The following is a 25,011-nucleotide window of genomic DNA, read 5'->3' on the forward strand; positions in this document are numbered from 1 at the left end:
AGCAGCTCTGCCTGTCAAAGACAGGGACACAATGGTGGTCCAGAGTATGTGACATCAGCATTGGCCTGGGATCTCTGAAAAGTCTTGTTCAGAGGAAAGAAGCAGTGACAGAGAAGACAAGGAAAAGATGTTCTTCCAGTAAATGCTCCTCACAACTTTGTGCCAGGCCCATTCAGCCTTGCCAAGCCTTGATTTATATGTTTTAAAAACACTGAGCATCTCCAAAAGCTGGCTGTGTCCCTGGAGAGGACCAGCTGGGTCAAGATAAAAATTCCTCAGCAGTGCTTAGCCTTTTGGAGAAGAGAAAAACAGAATAGCAAGGCAGAGTGAGAAGAGACATACAGTAGCAGGCAGACTGACTGACTCCTTCAGCTGCTGAATTGAGTGGAAGTGCATTTTCCCTGGTAATTGCTGGATGTCTGAGTATTTCATCTAACATGAAGGTAAGACAATTGCTTACTTAATTTGTACTGATGAAGTGAATATGGCAAATGCAATGAAATATTAATTTATATGGAGAAATACTTGGCTGAAAATGTAATTGGGCAGAATTGCAAGAAAGAAGAAAACAGAAAAACAATACCTTGCACGACAGAGATGAGGAAAGTCAGTGCACCAATCTCCTTTTTTTCCTTTAACCTGAGTAGTGTAAAGACTGCAAAAAGTTTGAATAGCTTCATGAGCTATAAAAAGCAGAAAAACAACAACAACAACAACACACAGTGTTTAGTTTGCTTTTGCTCCTCTTTTTTCAGGTGCTGGGGATTTTTGTGTTGCTGGAAGTTACAGGCTTCTTTCCCATTTTTTCCAGGTGAATATTTGTTTAGAAAATTACTGAACACTGGACACTAGGCATGGATAATTTGACAGGTCTGGTGCATGTCATGGGACGGGGCTTAAAGGGATTTTCAGGTGTATTTAATGGGAGCAAAGACACTGTTTGGTGTCAGCACTGCCCCTGCTATCAGTGATGACAAGAGTGCAGAGTTATGTTGTCACTTGCCCCTGTCTGGTGAAGGAATAGCATGAACAGCAGTGGCTTGAGGCTGCAAAACACAATGCAGGTTGCCCCAAGCCAGCCCTCATTCCAGGTTGCACCCCAGCTTTTTGAGAGCTGTCTGGGAAATTCGTCTGCACCCCGTGGTATGCATAGCCCCTGACCACTGCTGGGCCATCTCCAGATGTGGTCTGGCCCCTTTCTGCTTTGCAATGTGGAGCTCATCTCTGAAAGTGCCCATATGGAGTCCCTACTGATTGTCAGGCCAGGTAAACATGCCTGGTCTTTTCTGTTGTTCACTGACCAGAAAGTCCAGGTGGAAAGTGATTTTGTTCTTGCACATTAAAAGCAAATCCCAGTGGTTTTTAAATTCCAGTGGTTTTTAGAGGGAGCCTGATGCCTGTAATTTATGTTGAAGGTCTGCTTTGCTGTTTTGTAAAGTTTTGCACTAATGTTTATGAATGTAAATCACTGACAATCTCCCTGTTTTGCTTTTATACTGAAAACCAAAAACAAAACAACCTACTGGAGCAGACCTTCCTATCCAGTCCATTGCCGCTGGAATTCTTTTGGCCCTTGGTCCGAGTGTGATGGCTGTACTCACAAACAGGTATAGATGGCCAAACCTTTATGTATGCATGATTTCACAAGCATATGCTCACCTCTTCTCTCCCCCCTCCCCCCCCCACAAAAAAAAATAATTAAGAAATTGCTGTGTCTTTAAACCCAAATCAACTGTCAAACAAAAGCACCTGAAGTGTCTCTTCCCAGAAGAACAAAAAAGTTGCTGGACCCTAGAGGAGGAAAATCCTCCAGTCTGTTCCCTCTCTTCAGGGCTATGATATCCATGCTGCAAAATAACTTGCACTGTTTTTATTTTGGTGATAGCTCCAAAAAGCTCAGCTGAATTGTCTCAGTAAACTGAGATTTTCCTCAGCTGATGTTGGTTTGTACCACTTCCACTCATTTTTCATCAGAGGAGTCATACCTCAAAGGAAGAAAACTTTGTTACAAAATATTGTCCTCAATGAAAAACAAATTGATGATTTTTACAGTGCAACTCTACTGATGTGCAAGACATTTTTGCCTTTGATTTTCTTTCTTATTTACTTTGATGTTGCATCAGTTAGGGAGGGATTGGTCAAAATTAAAAATGTGCCATGATACTGTACTTGTTCTTTTTAGTAGCCCAGTTGATACTATATTTTATCATCTTCCTTAATGATATTATCACTTTGAAGAACTTAAGAAAATTTATATCAGTCATGACTGGTCCTATTAAAAACGTAAAATAAAACTGAAATTTTTCAGCAACTTCCTCTTTGTTTCAGTTACATATTAGACTTTTGAACAAAGTAGCCAAGTTTATGTCTAAAGACCTTACACTTGTGATTTTGGACCACTGACCTATGAGTTAATTACCATATTGTAGTAATACAAACTGTGGTTATTCTTAGAAAAAAACAGTGAATGCCTCATTACCTTTCAGCAGTAGAGCAGCAGCATTGTCTTGACACTAATAAATTATTTCTTCTTCACGTTTAGATTTTCTAAGATCTCCTTTGATTTGCATTCAGATTCGGAGACGGACGGTAGCAGTTTATGGTCAGTATGGGGGAAACCCTTGCTCTGGTGATGCTTTTGAAATAAGATCCTGTATTCCCACAAGGGGATGCCCAACAGAGGATGGCTGTGGTGATCGGTTCAGGTGCTTTTCAGGTAATAAGATCTCTTTCACGATTTTCTGGTCCTTAAATTTAAGAAGATAACCTTGTTGTCTTTTACATTTATAAATGGGCAATGCCATTTGAAAACCCTTGACCTACAGATAAATTTGATTCAGGAACAACTTTCCTTTTTTTTTTTTTTTTCATCCGTACATATGCATGTTTTTAATTTTTAATTTACTGCTCTGCCCCAGAGCACAGTTTATTATTATTATTATTATTAGAATTTAATTAAGGAATGCAACCTTAGATAAGATTGTTTAAAGCTGTTCTAGGTTATATCCAAACATCTTGGAAACTACCTGGATCCTGGAAATCGAGAGACACTAAAACAATGCTAGAATCTAAACAACTTAGGTCACTTGCACACACACACCCCAAATAAATAAATAAATAACCTCAGTAGACAGACATTTCTCACAGAGGAATATGATGTTTTGGCGCTATAAGAGAGATAATCAAAGTTAATTATATGTGATCCCTCAAGGGTAGTATGCACTATTTCTTTATGTCTACATTTACTGATGTTTCAGAAGTCCTTCTTGGCATAGACTGTTCACTGTGTGAGTGGACAAGCTAGCATCATAGATAACTGGGATTTTTGTTTTTATTTTAAACAATTTATTTTAAATGAACAAACGTTTCTCCTTTCCCCATGTATTTTTGTTTTCATTTAGGTCAGTGCATTAGCAGATCTCTTGTGTGCAATGGAGATCAGGATTGTGAAGAAGATGGCACTGATGAAGATCGATGTGAAGAGAAGACGACTATATGTGATATTGATAAAACACCTCCAAATGCAGAGCTTACGGGAACAGGGTAATGTTCTGTGCAGAGCTCAGTGTTACTGGTGCCAAATGCCCTCAAGTTTTGGTTGTATTTACAAGCTCTAGCTGTGCCCTGGGCCTATGGCAAAGCATCCAATAAGCAAAAGTGTGCAGTAGAGCTAATTCTACCATACCAGTGGCTCAGTGTGTCTGGGATGTACCTGTCCTTTGTTTTGAAGCATGGAATAAAGCTTTCTACCCTGCTGTTTGAACACACATCTTCTAAGATGTGAAACGAAGCAGAAACCAATGGCACATAACAATCAGCATGGAAAAAAAATAAGCCAATACTCGTTCTTGGTACTGTGGATCCATATGGATTTCTACCCATTCATCCCATCTGCAGCCTAGCAAAATAATTTTCTCAAGTTTCTTTATCATAGTCGTATCACTTGGAACGTGATATAATTCAGATACACTACAAAAAGAATTTGGAATGCATGTCCTGTTTTTTCAGTTTTGCATTAATTGCTGGAAAAAAATGTAATAAAATCACTTGTGTTAGGTGTGAATGTCTTAACGTTAACAGATACTGACATGTGTTTGTGCTGATGAACCAAGAACATTTTGTTTTCCATATTCTAACATGTTATGCACATTGCAGTTCTTCAGATAAAAAGGGTCATCCTGCTGATATCCCCTTTTTGTAGATAAATAAGCTTTCAATCTTAACTGCAGATACAGCATTCAATTACAATGGCATGGTAATTTCTACCTCCTGTACAATGATTTGCTACCTCTCTCTCTTAATGATCTTTCATGTTTTTCCTTTCATAGCTTTGATGCCATTACTGGACAGACTAGGGGAAGAGTCATTCATACAAAAAACTTTGGAGGACAATGCAGAAAGGTCTTCAGCAACGACAGGAGAGAATATTACAGGCTGAGTGAAAGCATTCTTGCATATACTTTCCAGGTATGTTTCCATTAGGCATATGTTTGTATCTAAAGTAATGATTATAAGTCAGAGAATGATGCAAAGCTTGTAGGCTGTTTTGGCAGGTAGGCTTCCCTAAACAAAGCTGAATGATGCCTATTCCCTCTCTGTAGAGACTCTCATAACTGTGGCTGTTCTTCATCTCTCACAAAATTAAAGGCAAAGAGAAGGATCCTGTGGCACTGTACACAGCTGTCAGCTGGTTGGAGTTGTATCAAACAAACACCACTGCCAATAGCAAAAAACGTCAGTGCCACCATAGTGTTTAGGGCCATATGTCACCAGATGCTCTGTGAAAGTTGTGTCGGCTCATGTTGAGAGAATCTGGTATATTAAAAGCTAAAATAAATAAATTAGAATGTATAATTATTTTGAAGGTGTTTATGTAAGTTTATTATTTTGAAAGAGACTGATTTATATCTGGCTAAAATGGAAGAAAAAAATAATTTATTGGATAATTTATTGGATGTGATTTCTAATTCTTTCGCAGTTTGAATGTAAAGCCATATTCTTAGAATAAGTATCGGTCTGAATCAACCTAAGAAATGTGATGGGCACCTGGCTTTGAAATGCTTCATGGAGATCTTCCATTGATCTCCATCAAGTCATTGTCTCAGAGATTTAGTTTGTCTTCCCCTTATCAAAAGCATGCCAAGCAATCTTTAAAGTACTTTATTTTGAAGCATGTTTTTTATACATGTATATATATATATATGTATATATACATGTAATGTTCTTTCCAATAGATTTCACTGTTTCCTGTAAAATCTAAATTGGATTCAGCTTGAAAAATACATTTATATATTTAGTTATTTTTGCATCAGGAAGGACTCACTCTATTCTGTAAGTTACCATTTTTAACATGAAGCTTTTTTATGAAGCCTTTTATACAGAATTCTTTCTTCAATCTTCTAGGTTAAAATTCAGAATGATTTCAGTTATGAGTTTTTCAACAGTAGTTGGTCTTATATGAAGCACGTAGCGAGGCATGAAACATCAGACAGTGGACACTATCATAAACAACGTGAAACTAAGGAGCATAGTCAAAAGGTATGTAAAAGTTTTCACAATAGCTTAGTATTTTGCATAGAAGTTTTCATCACTTTTCTCAGGCACTTATCTTGTGAGATGCACATATTTATTCTATCCAGATATTTTTGGCACAAAGTGCATGACAGAAAAAAAAATCCTGTATAAACTTTACAAAGAAATCACTGGTTTGGTTACCAATTAAGATGAGTTGGCTGCTGTTTTTTATTTCTTCATTTTACCTTCTTAGTAGTGATTTATTTATTTACTAGTTGTTTACCTCCCTATTTGGGACAGAAAAACACCATCTTCTTGTCATAATTATTTAACTTTTTTTGCACTTTCTTCTAACAGTTTACTGCACTTTTTTTCTACTACCTCTGTCAGTATCTTGGAGTGACAAAAATAAGCAATTCTGTGATTAAAATTAAGTTATTTTATAATACCATAAGAGAGAAATCTAGTGTCTTAAACAGCTGGGAATCACAGCATTTATGACTTTGACTTACTTAAAAAGAAGCATTAGATAAATAATTTCCAACTGACTCTCCATAAAGAAGTATAAACTCTATCCTACAGGAAGTAAACTCAAGCAATAAATATATAAATTTTATGGTATTCAAGCTGACAGAGAACGAGCTTGCTTTACTGCACTAGCAGTGAAGTATTTTGAGACTTAGTGTAACAAAATTCAAAAGCAATTGTGAGAGTCTGAGTGTAGGCATATAGGATTTTATAATTCAGCAGCATCCTCAGAATGGCTACAGACCCTTATGAGGAGGGCTCCTGTAGATAAAATCAGGGTGCAAAGAACACTTCTCTGGAGCCTCCAATTTCCTTTCAACAACTCTGTCAAGCTGAGTAGCTTTGGTTAGCAGCCAATATCACGTGCACATCATCTGGCTGCTAGAAACCATCCCGTTAGTGAAATTGAGCATGACTGATTTCTTTTTCTTCCCCCAGAGTAGGCAACTGATGGTTATTGAGAACAGTGTGGAAGTTGCTCAGTTTATTAACAACCGCCCAGACTTTCTCACTCTTGCGGAGCCATTCTGGAAGGAACTTGCCAACCTTCCAGTTGTCTACGATTACAATGCCTACCGAAGATTTATTGAGTATTTTGGGACTCATTTCTTGCAGTCTGGATCTCTAGGAGGATATTACAAACTTATATTTTATATGGATACTGACAAAATGAAAGCAGAAGGTAGAGTATTTGTTATCAGAAACAAACTGAACAAACAAGAATAAAAATTTCTTTGCGTGTTCTTCCAGCTAATATCTAAACTCTAGTAAAAAATTTATACTTCTCACTACATTCTCCTCACAGGCAAAAAAATAAAAATAATAATAATAAAAAAAAATTGCTAAAAGTGGTCAAACTACAATATTTAGTTACAGATTTGCATCTGTGACCTGCAGTGCTCTGGGTAGTATAGATTTGCTAGCTGGTTCAGGATCTCACGAGGCTAGCGCCAATCTGAATTTCAAGTAATATTAAAGCCTAAAAGTTATTTAGAGGTAGAGATTGGGTAAAACTGCATAAAGTAGAATAAATTACAAACAGAGCAAACACCAGAGTGACACGTATGATTGTACTCATTGGGGAGCAGTGCTGTAGGATTAGGGATTGCTGAGAAAAAGAATGAAAGAAGCAATGAACTTTTCCCAAGAACACCTTCCATCTGTCCGCTTCCATTCATATAGGCTTTAGCAACACATGGACCTTCTCACAGGACCTGCTTTTTAGCTGCCTTCCAACTTTTTTGTTTCTAAACCACATTTGTAGTCAACATGAAACTCAGAAATGAACCCAACATACTTTCCATGTGCAATACTGTTAATGGATGGATTATCTATCTGGATTAATGGATGGATTATTAAATAGATGGATTAACATTTTCAGAGAAGGGCTACGAAGCTGGTGAAGGGCCTGGAACACAAGTCCTGTGAGGAGCAGCTGAGGGAACTGGGGGTGTTTAGTCTGGAGAAGAGGAGGGTCAGGGGAGACCTTATTGCTCTCTACAACTACCTGAAAGGAAGGTGCAGGGAGCTGGGGGTCAGCCTCTTCTCACAGCTAACTAGTGATAGGACTAGAGGGAATGGCCTCAAGTTGTGCCAGGAGAGGTTCAGGTTGGAAATGAGGAGACATTTCTTCTCAGAAAGAGCAGTCAGGTGTTGGGACGGGTTGCCCAGAGAGGTGGTGGATTCAATGTTCCTGGCGGTATTCAAGGAAGGGTTGGATGTGGTGCTTGGGGACATGGTTTAGTCGGTGACATTGGTAACAGGAGGACAGTTGGACCAGATGATCTTGAAGGTCCTTCCAACCTTAAGGATTCTATGATTCTATGATCTGCAGGTCTGAGCACAACAGACATGTACCAGTGCACCTCATCAGGTTGGAATTTATTAATTGTGAAAAAGAAGAAAACAGAGTGCTCCAAGCTAGATGAGCTGCTACGGACTTCTTCAGGTAAGTGCTCCATAGTGACTTATGTAGTTGTCATATCTAGAGCTTCTCCATCCTTCAAAACAGATGTCAAAATGAGGAGCAGGTATTGATAGCTTTGTTGAACTGTATCTTAGAGTAGATTTAGATTAAATATTAGGAATAAATTCTTTACTGTGAGGGTGGTGAGGCACTAGACCAAGTCACCCAAAGAAGTTGTGGATAGCCCATCCCTGGAAGTGTTCAAAGCCAGGCTAGATAGGGCTTTGGGCAACCTGGGCTGCTGAGATGTGTCCCTGCACATGGCAGGGGGTTGGAACTCGATGATCTTTAAAGTATCTTTCAACCCAAACCGTTCTGTGATATTATCATTCTATGTATTTATGATTTTAACAAGTTAAACCCAGACACCAAATGCCAAGATTGAAAGGCTCCCCAGCTCCCATCAAATGTAGCTAATACTTTCCCAATAGTGATTTCTTTTTGGACACATGGAAAAACAGGCACCCCTTGAATATATTATCCATGTAGGAGCACGTGATCCAGGCACAGATGTTTCATCTTTAATGATGCGTCCTTTCATTACTCATTAATACATATTTTGTGGGTATTGTTTCTATTTCCATTTGTGAATATAGCAATGATGGTATTTTCTGTGTTTCTCATCCCAATCTCCAGGAAGCAGCAGCAATAAGATTAAAGGAGACTCCTACGTAGAAGGAGGAAGCCCAAGTGCTTTTGCTGGCCTTAGTTATCTAGAACTGGATAATCCTGCTGGGAACAGTAAGAAATATTCCTTTTGGGCCAGATCAGTGACAGACTACCCCAAAGTAATTAAACAAAAGGTAAGGATATTTTGCTGGAGCAGAGATGAGCAGATGGGATTACCTCAAGGGGAGAAATGATTAAGCTCTAGCTGGTGATTAGTCAGGCTGTAGTCTGCAATCATTTTGTATTCAGAACACTTTATATAGTAAAGAAAAAATCTCTGGACAAAAATTCATGAAGCTAATATAAAGTGATCAGCTGAATCATAAATCTAGCCCTTGGCAAGCAAATACCTGCAATTTTACAAACTTTAAATGACTGTAGTGGAGTTCTGCTTAAGAATTCTGCTTAAGAGTTTTGTGTTAGTTTACCCTAACACTGGAGAAAGTCCCTTTTCTGAAATGTATATCGGCAGGTCTTTGTGGCTTCCACTGAGCTTGCCAACTTCTCTCTGTGCTTTTTATCTCTCTTCCTTTTCTCTGCATGCAGAAGTTTGGCATTCTGGGTATTCTGTGAGCCAGACATTTCAAAGTTGAGCATGATAATATTCACTGCTACCTTGTTTAAGTCTCTTTTGCAAGTTGCTCAAAAAATGAAGAATGTAATAAGACCAAAAGAATTGTCAAGTAGTTTTCAATGAAATGTAGGAACAGAATATCATAAAACATGCAATAGAAATGCAAAAATGTTTTTGGTTATTGCTGCCTTTAATCACTGGTTAATGAAATTACAATCTCTAACTTTTTATACTGAAAATAGCTTTAGTGTTACTGTAAATTGGTCGTCTGTGTTAAGACATATTTATCTCAGCTGTAGTCTTATATCTCAAATATTTTTAAGCATGTCAAAGCATTAGCTTTAAAAGGGATTCTGCTAAGCAAATCTGACTTTCCAGAAAAAAAAAAAAAAAAAAAAAAAAAAGCAAAAAAGCTAATATTAAATATTAACATAAGAGTTTAGCCAGTTAGTTGGGAAATTAGAGTGTCTTTAAAGCCCCATCCACAGGAACATACATCACAAATTATCTCATACGAAAAGCATATTTATGAACACTTATGTCCCTGGTATAACTACTTAATATAAATGTCTCTCTACTGTATGTAGCTAACACCATTATACGAGCTGGTAAAGGAAGTGCCCTGCTCCTCAGTCAAAAAGCATTACCTAAAACAAGCCATTGAAGAATATATGGCTGAAAATGATCCCTGCAAGTGCCAACCATGCCAGAATGGGGGTGAGGCAGCTGTGGATGGAACCCAGTGTGTGTGTTACTGCAAACCTTACACCTTTGGAGCAGCTTGTGAGATGGGAACTCTTGTGCAAGATCAGCCAGGTCAGCACTCATTAACCTTGTGTGAGTTCAGAAGTGGCATGTGTGTGCTCTTCTGCTTCTAGAGTCTGTTTGTCCAGCTGCAAAAACCGAACAAGTGGCTGAAGTTGGGCAGTGGCTGCTGCCCAACACACACCATGGGGATGGTCTTGTTGAGTCTGAGTCCTGTTTATTATGTTCAAGCAGTACTTCACAAATAATCCTTTGTGTTATTATTGTTGAATACAGTGGGCAATATTAACAACTCATAAGGCAACCTTCAATAAATATATATGTAAATATATACACACTAAATGACTGGGTATTAATAACTTTAGAAATTTTTGTTCTTTGATTTTTACTTAGCTGTAGTTGGTAGTTATTTCTGTGCTTTCTTGAATGGGTAAGTCATATAGACTTTGTGGAATTATTCTTAAGTAAAAGGTGAATTTGGGAGAAATTCGTTGCAATTTGGACCTCTCTGTATGATCACATTTTAGCTCATCATTAGCTTTGAAAAGTAGATGGCAGGTGTTTTTTTTTTTTTTTTTTTTTTTTAAGGACAACAATCCTACAGAGTGGTCAATGTGGAATATTCAAATATTCTCAAATGTAACATAGGTGTTGTTGATGGACACTGGAGCTGCTGGTCTTCCTGGAGCTCTTGTTCGGGGGAAAGGAAATCAAGGAGTCGAACTTGCAACAACCCCTCCCCAAGTGGTGGAGGGAAGGCCTGCATAGGAGAGCACCATGAAAGCAGACCCTGTGAAGATGAAGAGTTGCAGCATTTGCGGTAGGCAGAAAAGGAACAGTTGAATAATGAATACAGGAAGAATTTTTAAAGTAATCCAAAAAAGCACATAAGCTGTTGAATTCAGGGATTTGAATTCCAGGGCACTTGTTGAGCTTTCACATTTAAGTTGAATCAAAATGAAATTTAGAAGCTCTGATTCTGATACAAAGTAAGAGTATAAAATGGGATAAAAAAAACAGTAAACTGGGCTCCTTCCTGATTAGTAATCTCTCAGATAGCTTGGCAGAGCCTGATTTAAATATAATCGTGATGTAAATGGGACATATAATGGTCTTGAAAATGGACTTTTTTGGGAAGTGTAATATTTTGGGAGGAAGAGAGAATAATTAAACTTAACTGTATTTTTGTTTTCTTTATAGCTTTATTGAGCCACACTGTTTTGATACATCCATAACTCCAACAGAGTTCTGTTCACCTCCTCCTCTCTTGGAAAATGGATTTATTCAAGTAAGCTATTTCTCTTACTCTGTTTTTTGTTCTATTCCTATGAGCAGTGTCTCAACTGCAGTTAATATAGAGATTTTCTTGTAGACCCGTATTTATCTTGTTAAACTTTTTATCTACAAACTTTATAGAGCTACTGTATAGCAGCCTTCTCAGCATTGTTCCCTGTCTGTCTTTTACAAGACTTTGTATTAAGAATAAAAGAAAACCAAAAAGTCAGAACAAAATCTTCACTTTTCTGGATCTGGATCCTTTTCTGGATTCTTTTTCTTTTTGCCTATGGAAAATAAATCTGCTTGTCCTATACACACAACACACACACACACAAAAACAAACAAACAAACAAACAAAAAAAAAACAACAAACAAAAAAAATACTACATAAATTACATTTTAAAGTACACAAAACTGGAGAAAAAACAGCACAGAGAGTAAACTGTCCAGCAAATCCCTAGCAAAATTATAAACAGATTTTAGCAAACTTTAGTTTGTATCCTGCGAATCACCAATGAATTTTCTTATTATTTGCTGAAATTATGATCTGGCAGGGTATTTGGACTGACTAAGTTAGGCCTGCTTAACAAGGGAAACAAAATTCTTCAGGGTATAAATTATGTCTTCTGTATTTTTCCTCAATTAATAGATAGAAGGATTAGTTACAAATCCATCAGTTGTCACTGCACAACTGCAAACTGAGGCAGGGTCCTAAATTTTGTATTCTCTCTTTTGCTAGTATTTTTTTCTGTAATTGATAGTTGCCTCCCATATGAATATTTGTGGTTCAAAAACTAAAGATAAAACCCTGCACTTTTAGGTGTAGTCTCAATTTTTCACAAGAGTTCTCCTTAGAACAGAAGGTCATATAAAATGACAAAAGACTTTTGTCTTTAAGTTCAGTTCTTCTGACTGACCTTATCATATTAGCATTTAGGGAGCAGATAACATGCCATCCTAAGAATCTGCAAAGCCATATACTCTCTACTGAGAGTATATGCATGGCTGTTCTAAAGCATGTGTTCCTCCCTTAGTGTTTGATAACAGCTATATTTGCAGTCAACTTATGGACTGTCAAGAGAACACCATTCCATCACTGCCAGACCTCTGACACAGGTACCCTTGACCCTAGCCCTCCCTTTGCTAAGTTAAGGTAATCAGAATATTCTGTATTCTGCTAATCTTTTGGTAACACCTCCATTTTGATCACATTTTCTGACTATCAATAACCAGCACTGCCCACAGTATTCCAGACACTCTCTGCAGTACACTGTGAAGTGACATTAATCCTTCTCGCTGTCCTCAGCATCCCAGTATCAAAGGGAGTTCAACACTGCTGGTGATTCTTAGATTATATATTTAATATTTAATCTATTTATTTTATTCCAGAATGCTGAAAACTCATACCCTGTTGGGAAAAGCATTGTTTACGCTTGCAGACATGGATATTCTCTTGTCGGTGATCCTGTTGCTAAGTGTGGCAGTAATTTACAGTGGCAAGTTGGAGAAAGATATTGCCAGGGTATGTTGGATTCTCATTTTGAAATACAGCTTAATTCCAGTGAAATGTCTCAGAATGTCTGCTTTCACCTGTATTTCCCAGATCCTTAGGCAGGACTGGGTCTATGTTGACTTTTATTTTGAAGCCACATTTTGTTATACTGAAATAGAAATGTCCATACAGTCAAGTTTATGGAAGTGAAAAGACAAGAAGTGGAACAAGGAGACTAAATTCCAGCCCAGGATTTACTTTCTGTGGGAATAGCCTTTGTTGCTTCATTCAATCCTGTGGCTATATCTAAGAACAATTGGTATTGTCTATTTCTAAAGCAAACTGAGTAAAATGTCCAGTGGGCAGTACTGGGGAACCACAAAGATCTCAATTAACCTTGTAGCCTATCCCTACTCGGTCGTTAAGCACTTGTATGAACCATTGGTAGGAACATGGATCCTAAGAACACAGAATCTCTGTATGAGCTAGGGCCAGGCCTGCAGGCAGTAGAAGGAGATATTATCACTCCATCCTTGGCATAATGAGTTGATAGCCTGAGTTAACACCACCAATATAGTTCTACAGGAACATCAGCTAATCTTACTGTTCAATTTGTTAAGAAATGAAGGAGAAGATAAGACATGAGCACTTTCTGCAACCCACTGGTTCGCTGTGACTGTCTCAAATTCTTAATTCCTTAGAAACTTCTTGTCTCCTACCTGTCCTGGAGGATGGCTTGCAAGGAGACCCATGGAAACCTTCATATGAGATTGGTGAGAAAATAACTCTGTCCTGTATACAAGGCATGCGCTTAGAAGGAGCACACTCCATTCTCTGTGAGCCCAGCCTCAAGTGGTCTCCTGACATGAAAACTATTCAGTGTGTAAAAACAGGTAAGCCACTGCGATCTTCCAAATGCAGCTCGGGATTTTACTTTCCTGGACAGACTACTGGTAATACAATAGTGACATAGCACTATACCTGATATAATGATAGAGAAATTGCATTTTTATCACCCAAAGGATGTACAGAAAACATGAGTGCATGCTTTCTGTGGGCTCCTCAAACAAGATGCCTTAAGACATTTTTTCTGAGGTTTCCTCATGGTTTTTTGATTCCCACTCACACTTATAACAAGCATTATCATCAACAATATTTTAAGACATTACCTGTGATAAATGTTGCCTATTCTGCCACCCGAATATACTTCAATTTCCACCAAGGTGGTGTAATGCCACCACCCCGTGAACTGCACCTTAGAGATAGTATTTCTCTATCTGGAAGCTGTTGAGTGCATCACAGCATCTCATGACAGAGAAGGGAGGGAACCTGATGGCTTCTTTTGCCTGCTTGACAGTCACACAGCTGATATGGAGTAAATCTCCAGGAACTGGAAGCAAGGAGGAAATGGCTCTTCAGGTTCATGATAGCAGATGCTGAATCTGTCAACAGTCACTGGTAGTCAGTGTGGCAGAGAGGGAAACAGTGTATAGCATAAAGCAGCTTTGTCTCAGTTCATCTTTTCCAGCTGTGGAGGGCAGACAAGACTTTCTCTTTTGCTGTCCTATGATGCTGGTCAGTGATGCAGAGGCATCCAAGCAGCATGCTGCTTCAAGCCAAGCACATCCCCTCCCAGGTTTCAGATGCTGTCACATCCCTGCTGAGACCCTTGCTTGGAGTCAACTAACAGCCACTGCTGTTACCAGGTAGATTAGTCAAGGGAGGTGATTCTGCCCCTCCACTCAGCCCTGGTGAGGCCCCACCTTGAGTTGTGTGCCCAGTTCTGGGCTCTCCAGTACCAGAGGGACATAGAACTACTGGAGAGAGTCCAGAGGAGGGCTACGAAGATGATGAGGGGACTGAAGCACGCAATGTACGAGGACAGGCTGAGAAAGCTAGGCCTGTTTAGCCTGGAGAAGAGGAGACTGAGGGGAGACATCATTAACGTGTATAAATATCTGGGGGAAGGGTGCTGAGAGGGTGGAGCCAGTCTCTTTTCATTTGTGCCCAGCAACAGGACAAGAGGCAACAGGCACAAAAGGAAGCAAAGAAAGTTTCAGCTGAATATGAGAGGGCACTTTTTTACTGTGAGGGTGACAGAGCACTGGCACAGGTTGCCCAGGGAGGTTGTGGAGTCTCCTTCACTGGAGATACTATAAACCCACCTGGATGCCATCCTGCACAATGTGCTCTTGGTGATCATTCTTGGCGGGGGGGTTGGATGAGATCATCTTCAGAGGTCCCTTCTAACCCTGGCCATTCTGATTAGGCATAACTCCTAAGTTTCATGTCTGTCCTCTCCTTATCAGCCAATTGCTGCCCAAAGTTGCCTGATCTGAGGCAAAAGGCAGGTGACAATCAAGTGTAGACCACAAAGTTTCAGCAGCCCAGTCTCAGTCATCTGCTGATTCCCATCTGTTGCTGATTCTCAGTCCTAGTCATCTTTTGCCATATCACATCCACATGCACACCAAGAGTAAGGATTTCAGAAGGAATAATAAACCTGTACATAACACAGCTCACTATTGCTGAAGTACAAAAAGGGGAGCATTACCTTTGTACATTATAAAATTAAAAAAAAAAAAAAAAAAAAAGAATAAAGAAATTAGAATCTAAAACAATTAGAATAACAATTAAATTAACCATTTAAAATAAGAAGGAATATGAGTTAAAAAGGGCAAAAATTAAGACAATCTGTGTATATGCAGACATGGTGGCACACATACATTTGACCATACTGAAATAAGGTGGGTGGGAGTATTTAGTTAGCAATAGTGTTGGTAACAGTCAACTATACAACAAAGAGCCCCAGATCTGGAGACAGGGAAGTAATTTCTGGTGGAAATTTTCCCTCTGCAGGCAAACAGGGTTATGTCTGCTATCTGTACTGCAAAGCACTACAGCTTTATTTTTAGTTCTCTGGCAATTTCTGCTTGTCTATTTTGCTTGGTAAGTCTTAATCCTTACAAGAGATTTATTAAAAAAAATAAAAGCTACAATGTTCAGGGATATTAAAGTTTAATGTTAAAGTAGAAAACTAGAGCCACCTAATCTAAAACACAAATCAGGATAAACCTTTCTCTGAAAGTGTGTCTGTATGGATTTAACAGAGTTGTGCCATTATTCGCTATAGAAGCCTCTAGAGAAATATGCAGCAAAGGCCTATTTCATCTTAAAGCTTGGAGTAAAGCTCAACAGTCACAGAACAGTACATGTGTACAGTGCTCCTCCCTTCTCCCTCACCACCTCCATCCCCCCCCCCCCCCCCCCTATAATTTTTTGTTTTTTAAGTTACTGCAAATTAAGAACTACATGGTGGAACTTGCTGTTTTCATTACCAACAGTGCATAACAATTTTAAGGCTAGCTATTTCTACATGGGGCTTTGGAGCCATAGCTTTTCTGGTGACAGTAGCAAAGCCAGTAACTCTGAAACCTAATGATAAAGCTTTTTGCAGCACTGCTAAGTTTAGCAGAAACAGACAGCTGCACAGAAATGAGATGATGAAAGTTAAAGCTTGAACATTGTACATGTCTCCTTCTGTCTGACTCTTGACCCATGGATAAATTACCATTTGGTAAGTTTGTAAAGTGTATCGTATCTTTTTAATAGTTATAATTCCTTCTGTGCAGTAGATACTTCTAATGAACATGCAGGATGTGGCTTTATGTCACGGCTGTATCCAGTGTCTTTTATGCTCAACTGATAGGATAATTTCAGAGTAGACCTTTAACAGCCCTTGTTTTTCCTGACCCTTAATAGCATTGTCTGTGCTCTTCTACTTCAGAATCCAGTGTGAAAACAGAAGTGACAGAGCCTAAATGTCAGCCATGGGAGAAAGCGCAGCAGTCGCAATGTGTGTGCAAAATGCCCTATGAATGTGGGTAAGTTCAGGCTGAATTTGGCAATGGCTTTCTCACTTTATTCAAGACCAATTAAATTTCTTAAAGTTTCAGTCTATGACAGATTGGAAAGCTTTACTCATGAGAAGCAGGCATTATACTTTGTTTGCTTTACAGCTCAATCAATGTCCTGCTCATAACTTACCTGCCTTGTCAGAGCTGTCATTGGGTTTTAGTGATGATGGAATTTGGTTAGATGACAGAAGGTGAAGGGATAATTTCAGCTCCACTTGATCTGTGAAATAGATGGAAAAGGATAAGATGATATTTCGAAGATTTAGAAGATGGAGGAAAACTTAGAACAGAGACCCTTGGGACATAAACCATCAAAGCAGTAAGCTGGTGAAATACAGCAGATTTCTTTTCCCTGCTGAGAGACTGGAGTGTTATGAAAGGCACAATAATCTAATCTCCCATTTACACAGCAGTTTGCACAGACCAGTCATGTTACCTTTCCTGACCTCATAACTTGCAGACCAGACTTTATTGTTTCCTATTTGATCAAAGCCTATATTCAGTAACAAACCATGCAGGAAAAAGGTATGGAAATGAGTCACTCTCTCAGTTCTTCGCTAAGTATTAAGGGAACAGAACCAAAACAGAAGAGTAACAAGAAGAGGCCTAAGAGCACCTGGCACTGATGGCCAGATGTGCCAAAGAGCTCAGCACTCCAGTATTTGGGCTGGTTTTCACAGACCAGATAAAGTTTCCTATGAAGTCACCACTGAGTTCTGGACATGACATGAGGCCAGTTTTTGTCACAGCAGAAGCTAAGCAGTTTGGAAAATTCAGGATAGCATTCTCATGTAGCAGGTGAAAGAAATTTTGAAGTCCTTTCCTGATTTCAAGGTTACAGAACTTCTCATTGGAGTACGCTCACTTTCCATCAGCCACATACTTCAAGGGTGCCCTGCATGGTTACTCAGGTTCTAAGCCAAAATGGGTTTAGATTCTAAGCTGATTCTAGATTCAAAATAGATTCTAATTCTAAGCCACAATTTGAACATCTCAAAATTAACACTGGTCAGCTTTGTTCAAGTTTCATATATCCACTGGGCACTACCCTAGAATTTGAGGCCATTGTCTTGTGTAATTGCCAGGTTTGTAATAAATCTGTCAAGAGCCTATTTCTATATTTAAAATATTTAGGTATTTAATTAACAAGGTCCTACTCTTTTTGTCTCAGTACTGACCAAAGTGAGGCAACAACCCCCTTCCAGGTTCATGGGTGCAGTTAAGTTAGTTGCATAGGAATTGAAGGGAGTCCACAGTGCTGGGGAAGGCCTTGAGTAGAGTCACAATTACCTTGAAATTAAATTAATTACATTCAGTTATGCATTTAGGCTTCAGTTAAAATTATTCTGTTGCCTCCTGTTTCTATTTTTTTAATTACGTACCAAATGGCAGGAAGATAGATAGCAGTCAGTTTTGTTGTAGTCTTTTCGCTGTCTTGAAATAACACATCTAATAATAGAAGGATAAATCATTGTCTGTCAAAGCAAACCAATCTGCCAGCCTATTAATGCTGTAGGACTAAGGCATGTAAGTAGATCTTGGTCCGTCCTGAGAACACACAGGTAATATGTTTTGCTCTGCTGTGGTGGTGAATCTCAGCAGCAGCCTCTGCTCAGGAGGTGGGAACAGGTCACAGAGGAAGGCAGAAGCACCATGGCTTCAGAACCATCCTACATCCTTTCAGTTTTCAAGAGACCAGCCCAGCAACAGAGACTTCTAGGTACAAAAACCCCACAAGGAGCTGGTGAGGGCTCTGTCATCCCTCATGTGATGACATCTGTCTTCCCCAATTATAGCCAGGGAATGATCCTGAGCAATGGAGCTGCTGAATTACTAAAGCAGTTCCTGGCAGTGTTTGGCAAGTGTAAACTCCCAGGTAATTCAAAGGCACAGCCCAGAAGTTATGAGGGATAGAGACCATTACTAATGTGCAATCTAATGTGGTCTCCTCCTTTTGTTGTCAGCGAGTTAACAGTATGGACACTAGCTGTTCTACTCTGTATGAATTGGCCCTATGGCCAGGAAAGGGTCAGAGCACAGTTAGCCTGTCAGTATGGATGAAGACACGGAGGCCAAAGACCATCTCCATACTGAAGCATGAGATTCAGTAATTTTTCAATAACCTTTTTTACACACACTTATTTGTGTAGCACACATGTCTCTCTTTGGGGTTCTCAGCCTGTGTTAGATTAAAAATTATGGTCTTGAATACAATTTTTAGAAATTAAAATAATTTCCAGCTCAATTTCTCACTTTCTTGTTTCACTGAAATTTGCCTGCCTCTCAGAGCAGGTGAAAAGGAGAGACATTATTTTCTGACTTACAACTATTTTATTTCCCATAATATGTACTTTATTAAAGGTTTGTTCTTACTCAAGTCTTTTTTTTTTTTTCCCCAGGTGAAAGGTATTGAATTTTTCAGACTCCCTTTGCACAAGAACCCTTCCTTGTCTCTAATAATTTTCATTGTGCTATTCTTGTTCCCCTGTAATATCATTTCTCAACAAGGAATGCAAAATATTAAATACTCTTATGAGTACAGATTCTCTATGCTTTTTCCTAGGCATCTGAACATTTCAATTTCCACTGACTTTTCCCCAGGTGGCCCAGCCATAGTAAAAGGTACACCAGTCTCAAGACAGCTAGAGCTAGACAAAATAGAAAACACACTCCCTGCATTACTTCCCGAGCAATTAGACCTTCCTGGGTTCAACCAGCTGGTTAAATTGGCCTTCCTCCCCTCTGCTGGATGTCACTAAAGTGGTGCAAACCAGAGACATTAACACACTCCTATCTTTTCAGCTAAATTAACTTGCCTCATAAAAAAGCTTTTGTCTTTAAAGCTCAGATATTGAGATTTATCATTGTAAGGCAAATAAAGAAGGCCTCTGAGCAATTTTAAATGTGATAGACAACTTTACAGATCAGATGCTTCCTCTGAATCACACTATGTTCTTCCAAATCCAAACAGATATTTCAAAATCAAGAGTATCCTATACCTCTGTCTGCAAAGATAACTTTCATATTATAAATCAGTGCACCACTATCTCATAGGCTGTGCTACTAGACAAGCAAATGATGTAATGGAGACAGATGTATGGGCTCCTTTATTAGCTGCTTGGTGCTGCAGATACATTGGTCTGTCCTCTTGCTGTGCCTCAGAAAAAGAGTTAACCTTATTCCATTCCTTATGTTAACAGAAGAGCAGTAAGGAAAATGTAGGCGATAAACCTTTATTAGGGATTCAGCAGCTCGTATTTTGACTAAGCACCACTGCAAGTGATGACACTAACATCTTAAGGAATATAATACAGTTGTAATATTTGAAGACATATTCAGTTGCAGGTAAATGCAACAGTCAAAGTTCTCAGGATCAGCTGATAAAGGAAAAAAGAAATAAGAAAAGAAGAAGAAGAAGAAAGGGAAAAAAAAAAAAGATGAGGAAGAAGAAAAGAAAAAAAGAAGAAAAAGAAAGAAAGAAAAAAAAAGAAAAAGATAGCTCAATATACTTGACCATCAACTGAACAAAGTCACAGTGAGGACTTTACTACCAGAGCTTTCCTCTCCCAAATTCTTCTTCCTCTGTCTGACAAGCCACTTGCACATGACCTGTTACCCTTCCCTTCATGAAGCCTTGTGGAGCTTGTTAGGGCTATTTGCCCATTCATTATCAGCATCTCATCCCCACCAAACCACCTGTTTTGCTGAGGTTGACTGTCAGAACTGATCTGTTAAGTACTTAAATTTTCTGTGGGAGTGTTTGTGAGCTCAGACAGTGGAGCTGTGCTGAATGAGAGGAGGGGTCCAAAGCATCCAAAGCTCTCCATCTCCTAGGAGCATCTCTGCTGTCTGGTGCTCTGTGCAGTGCCTTACCTCTGGCTCTACCACACAGCCAGGACAGCATGGGATAGACTACTTCTGAGGAGGCAGGGCTTTATTCACCCCACACAGATGTCATGGAGTGAATTAAGAGCAAGTGGAGAAGCCTGGGTTTTGAGATTACAATTAAAAACAAAACAAAACAAAACAAAACAAACAGGTTTTTTCCCTCCTCCTATGCTTACAGCATGAAACACAAATAATAACAATTTCCTGGAATTGTCCCTGAATCAAATACTATCTAAGGTTGTCCAAGAATCATTATTACCACTTTTACAAGCTAATTTTAGTGGGTGTTAGCACAATATCTGACGTTCAAGAAACAAACATGTAAACTCCCTAGATAAATAGAGCGGATTTCTCATAAAATTTCTGTGTATATGTATCCATTTTTCCAGAAATAAGTCTGGTCTCTGATGTTGGATCACAACATTTTATTTGGTAAAAGCTCAGGTTTTAAAGGACAGTAGAGAAAAGGTCTTTAAATACATTCTTATCTCTTACAATTTAGAAGAAAATATAAAGTAATTTAATATATATGTGAGAGTATATATCATTATGTGTATATGAAATATTTTGTTTGTATGGACTTGTGTGTATGCATGTATATTAGAGAACAACCGAGATCTGAACTCTTTTAAATAAGTCTCTCCCTCAGTGCCACTGAGGTTAATGGTAAAATACCCAGTGATGTTCCTGTCCTTGGACAGGTGCTGTATCTGCTGAGGAGCAGCAACCTGTGGAAAAGAAAAAAGTCAAGAATTATTCATGCATCTAAGTCTCCAGTTCATCACTGCACTCTTAGGATGTACCTCAGTGAACAGGGAAAACAGAACCAGACACTGACTGTTTTCCACCTTCTCAGCTCTTTTTAAGACATACAAAGATAAAACACGTATAAATGTGTTTTTGTCTGTGCTTTTTGTTTTCAGTCCTTCCCTGGACGTCTGTGCCACAGATCAAAGAACCAAGAGAAACATACCTTTAACGGTTTGCAAGATGTATGCCTTGGAGTGCACAGGCAGAAAATATTCTCTTACTAGCTCAGACAACTGCAAAACTCCTCAGGCCACTGAGAAATCATGTGGATCATGCCATTCATGGGAAAGATGTGATGGTAAGATTCTTCATGATTATAAGTGAAATTGTTTGTACGAACAAAATGAAATCTTTATCCCCAGTTACACACTACAGCAGCTCTGTGCTGGTATGGCATTTCCAACCCTCCCAGCACCATCAGGCATGCACAAACTGCTGAGCTGGTTCAAACCATCAGCCCAGTGTTTGGTGGCTAAATACGGCAGAAAGACAAGGAAAACCCTGCAGGAGACTGTAATGGAATGAGCTATCTTTGGGAAAAGCTTATTCCTGCTGCCTGGTGAGTGGGTTACTCCATGTGATGTGCTTCTGTAAGCTTGGGGTGAAAACCTTGCCATACTTTTTTCACTGACTCCATCCATTTTAAATTCTGTAGCATGCGGGGGCTGGGAAAGGAGGAGGAGAACAACACAACACCAAATCCCACATTTCCATTTCGATGGGTGTATTTTTTAATATGTTATCAACCCTTAATGAGCAGAGAATGTTTTCATAGGTCAATCTGGAATCTTCCTTCAGCTGTTTTCCTCCTTGTTTTGTTTTTTAGTGTTCATCCCCTAACCCCTTTGCTTCTGCTAGCTCAAGGCTACCAGTCTCACTGTTTTCTTCAAGGTTTCCCTGTTTTCTTCAGCTTAAGAATACATTCTCATTCTGTACTGTCTAGAAAAGCCACTTGCTTTTGTTTGTACTTCACTGTATATCTCCGGTTTCTCATATTGTGAACAAAGGTGAAGGCATACTCCCTCAGAGAAAACAGGCCCAGACTTTTGCAATCTGTCTTTAGTGGAAGTTCTCAAATTCCCTGATCTAATTTCCCTGAGTGTCCTCCATTACACTGCATTTAATGGAGGGTTGGCAGAAATGGGAAGATAAAGGACTAAATTAGGTTTTCAGAAGTGCCTCAGATAGAAGGCACAGTTATTGTCATATTTTGACAATAAAAAGATCACTTGTCTATTTTGTCTACCAACATTGAATAGACAATAATAGTAGTAATAATGATAATAGATAATAGTAATAGATAATAGATAATAATAGATTATCAAAATTGGTAGAAGCCTCAGCAGACACAAACAGAAAAAAAGTTAAACATACAACACCAAAACAAAGACATAACTATGAAAAATAATCTCAGACTTTCTTATCTGGTTGTTTAGCTGTTGTTACCAATACAGCTAAACATTTATTTCTACGAGCAGATCCTTTGATCATAGTGAACTACCTATATGTAAATAAAAATAGAAGTGGTAAGTATGTTCATGATTAGTTTGTTACTTTCCAAGGACAGACCTCTCATCTTACATGTCACCTGGACTGTGGAGCAGTAGATACATGAAAAGGTGCTATCAGGTTTCAAGCAGAAACATCAGAGATACCTTTGAGAGCAGGATCTCAGGCACCTTGGTGAAGCTTTTCTGACAGGCACAACCAGACTCTCTGAGTAGAGGAAGCCCAGTAGGAGGAAGCACTGGGATCCTAGGACAGACAGCACCACTTGTGCATGCTTCTACTTTTTCCACTGAACCTGAATGTTAGCTGATGTTCTCATTAGAAGAATCACCCTCCACACATCTCTATTACTTCTGCAGTTTTGCTAGAAATGGTTTGGTCTGTTTTCCGTTGAGTGGGATGCCATCCCAAGTGCTTTTCCCTCTCTTTCTTTACTCAGCAGAGTCCAACAGCTGTGTTTGTGATGAAGATGCGTCGTGCGAAGAGGGAGGCATCCAGATCTGTGTTGAAGCAAGCGGCTCTGCTGCCCATCGGACCATGACCGAGTGTGAGGCTGGGCGGCTCAGGTGCCGTGGGGAGACCGTCACCCTTGTCAGCATAAGGCCCTGCAATGTGCACAGCGAATAAGATGTGTTGTGGTTCGTTTTGTGTGTTGCCGTGGGATATGTCAAAATGTGTCAGCTCTTGGGCAGGACATACTTCAAACCTTGCTCTATCAAATGTACGCTCTGCCGTGAAGTTCACTGCAGCCAACAAGACCGTGTGCATTGGCTCCAGTTGGCTCTGGCCTGAGGCTCTTCATCAGGCAGAGCTGCTCTCACTGCTACTGCTGACCCAAGGGCTTTTGGCTTAGGCCCCTGATTTAGCACTGTTGGGTTTTCTTTGCATTTCTGTCACAATTAAAAAATGTTCCTGAACTACAGTTGCCAAAGTAGTGATGGATTACAGTGTCTAACATTATAAATACATTTTTCTGAAAGCGACACAAACATATGCATGTACTGATTATATTTAGATTCTCAGAAAAAGAATAGGCTTTACAAAATAAGATGTATGATTCCTCACTCTTAATAAAGTAACTTTTTCTTAATGTGCCTTATTCAGTTGAGCAAAAAGCATGCACAGCATTGAACCTGTCATTGAGCCTGAAGCTTTTAAAGGTCAAAACAATGTGCATTAACAGTAAAGTTGGCTTAAAGTAATGAGAATTCCTATGCTTTCAGCTTCTTGTACACAGAAACACTTCATGAAAAATCACCATTTTACACTGTCATAGCTATCACTGTGAGCTACACTTGTAAGCGCAGATAACTGCATTGCATGTCACATACATTTATGTTTGTGCCCAAACTCGTTTGCTCACAGACCATTGCACATCAAAGTCTTCCACCACAGCTTTCCACAACTTTCTCATAGGGAAACGCATCCTCACAATAATGGAGAGACTTTGGATATAGTTCCCCTGGAGATAACCTTTGGCAATCTCCTAAGATTGTTCCTAAACAAAAGGAGTTTTTGACACTCTTTCCTTATACACCTAAGCACACTGTCTAGCATAATGAGGCAAGAACTTCTTGGCTCCCATAGGATGTATCTTGCAAGCTGAGGTGTCCATCCTGGCAGTATGATCTCCTCCTGACTATTCTCAGATGCAAATAATGACTAAGGGCTGGATAGCAAGTGATCAAGCCAGTGCAGTACTACCACCAAGAAGATTTTATGCTTTGTAATTAACAGATTTTACTTCTTACTGTTAATAAATGCCTACCAGATGAAACATCTCTCTCAGTTTTTATGTTTGTACCTGTAGCTTTCTCACACAAACCCTATGCTGAATCATAAAAGCTTGCTTTCTGTGGTAATGAGAATTAAGCCAGAGCAAAAATGGTCTGCTTTTCTGTGGAGACTTCTGCTTCCAAGGGCAGTTTTGGTGGAGGACAAGGCTTTCACAGCAGTGATCAAGAGGACCTCCTGTCCTTTATGCTCTCTGGAACTTAATGGCTCTTTTTTTTTTTTTCTTTTTCTTTTTCCTTTTTTAGAAAATTACACATTTTGCAGACAGCTTACAGATGAAAATAAGTAGAATAAAAGCCAAGTTAAT

General features: G+C 39.1%; 1 protein-coding gene across 2 annotated transcripts; it reads left to right on the forward strand.

The window, feature by feature from the left end:
• Positions 1-215: 215 nt before the first annotated feature.
• Positions 216-24,687, forward strand: C7 (complement C7). 2 transcript variants are annotated; one of them, XM_038171051.2, is made up of 18 exons: positions 216-443; positions 756-811; positions 1,532-1,607; positions 2,575-2,716; positions 3,402-3,543; positions 4,329-4,467; positions 5,404-5,538; positions 6,481-6,724; positions 7,877-7,990; positions 8,645-8,811; positions 9,839-10,067; positions 10,665-10,836; positions 11,217-11,304; positions 12,684-12,816; positions 13,488-13,679; positions 16,574-16,670; positions 21,515-21,699; positions 23,353-24,687. In XM_038171051.2, the coding sequence occupies exons 1-18, from the start codon at positions 438-440 to the stop codon at positions 23,535-23,537; spliced, it is 2,502 nt and encodes an 833-aa protein (XP_038026979.2). In that variant the 5' UTR covers positions 216-437; the 3' UTR covers positions 23,538-24,687. The 2 variants fall into 2 exon arrangements, with proteins under 2 accessions (XP_038026979.2, XP_038026978.2); XM_038171050.2 differs by having other exon boundaries at positions 217-443; positions 23,350-24,687.
• Positions 24,688-25,011: the final 324 nt, after the last annotated feature.

Source organism: Anas platyrhynchos, chromosome Z (genome assembly GCF_047663525.1).
Source record: "Anas platyrhynchos isolate ZD024472 breed Pekin duck chromosome Z, IASCAAS_PekinDuck_T2T, whole genome shotgun sequence".
Taxonomy (NCBI): Eukaryota; Metazoa; Chordata; class Aves; order Anseriformes; family Anatidae; genus Anas; species Anas platyrhynchos.

Excerpts from the sequence above, each read along its gene's own strand:
- C7 (XM_038171050.2), top strand. Across the intron at positions 3,544-4,328 it reads GCAGAGCTTACGGGAACAGG|CTTTGATGCCATTACTGGAC; the intron begins GTAATGTTCTGT and ends TTCCTTTCATAG. Across the intron at positions 6,725-7,876 it reads TGACAAAATGAAAGCAGAAG|GTCTGAGCACAACAGACATG; the intron begins GTAGAGTATTTG and ends TATGATCTGCAG.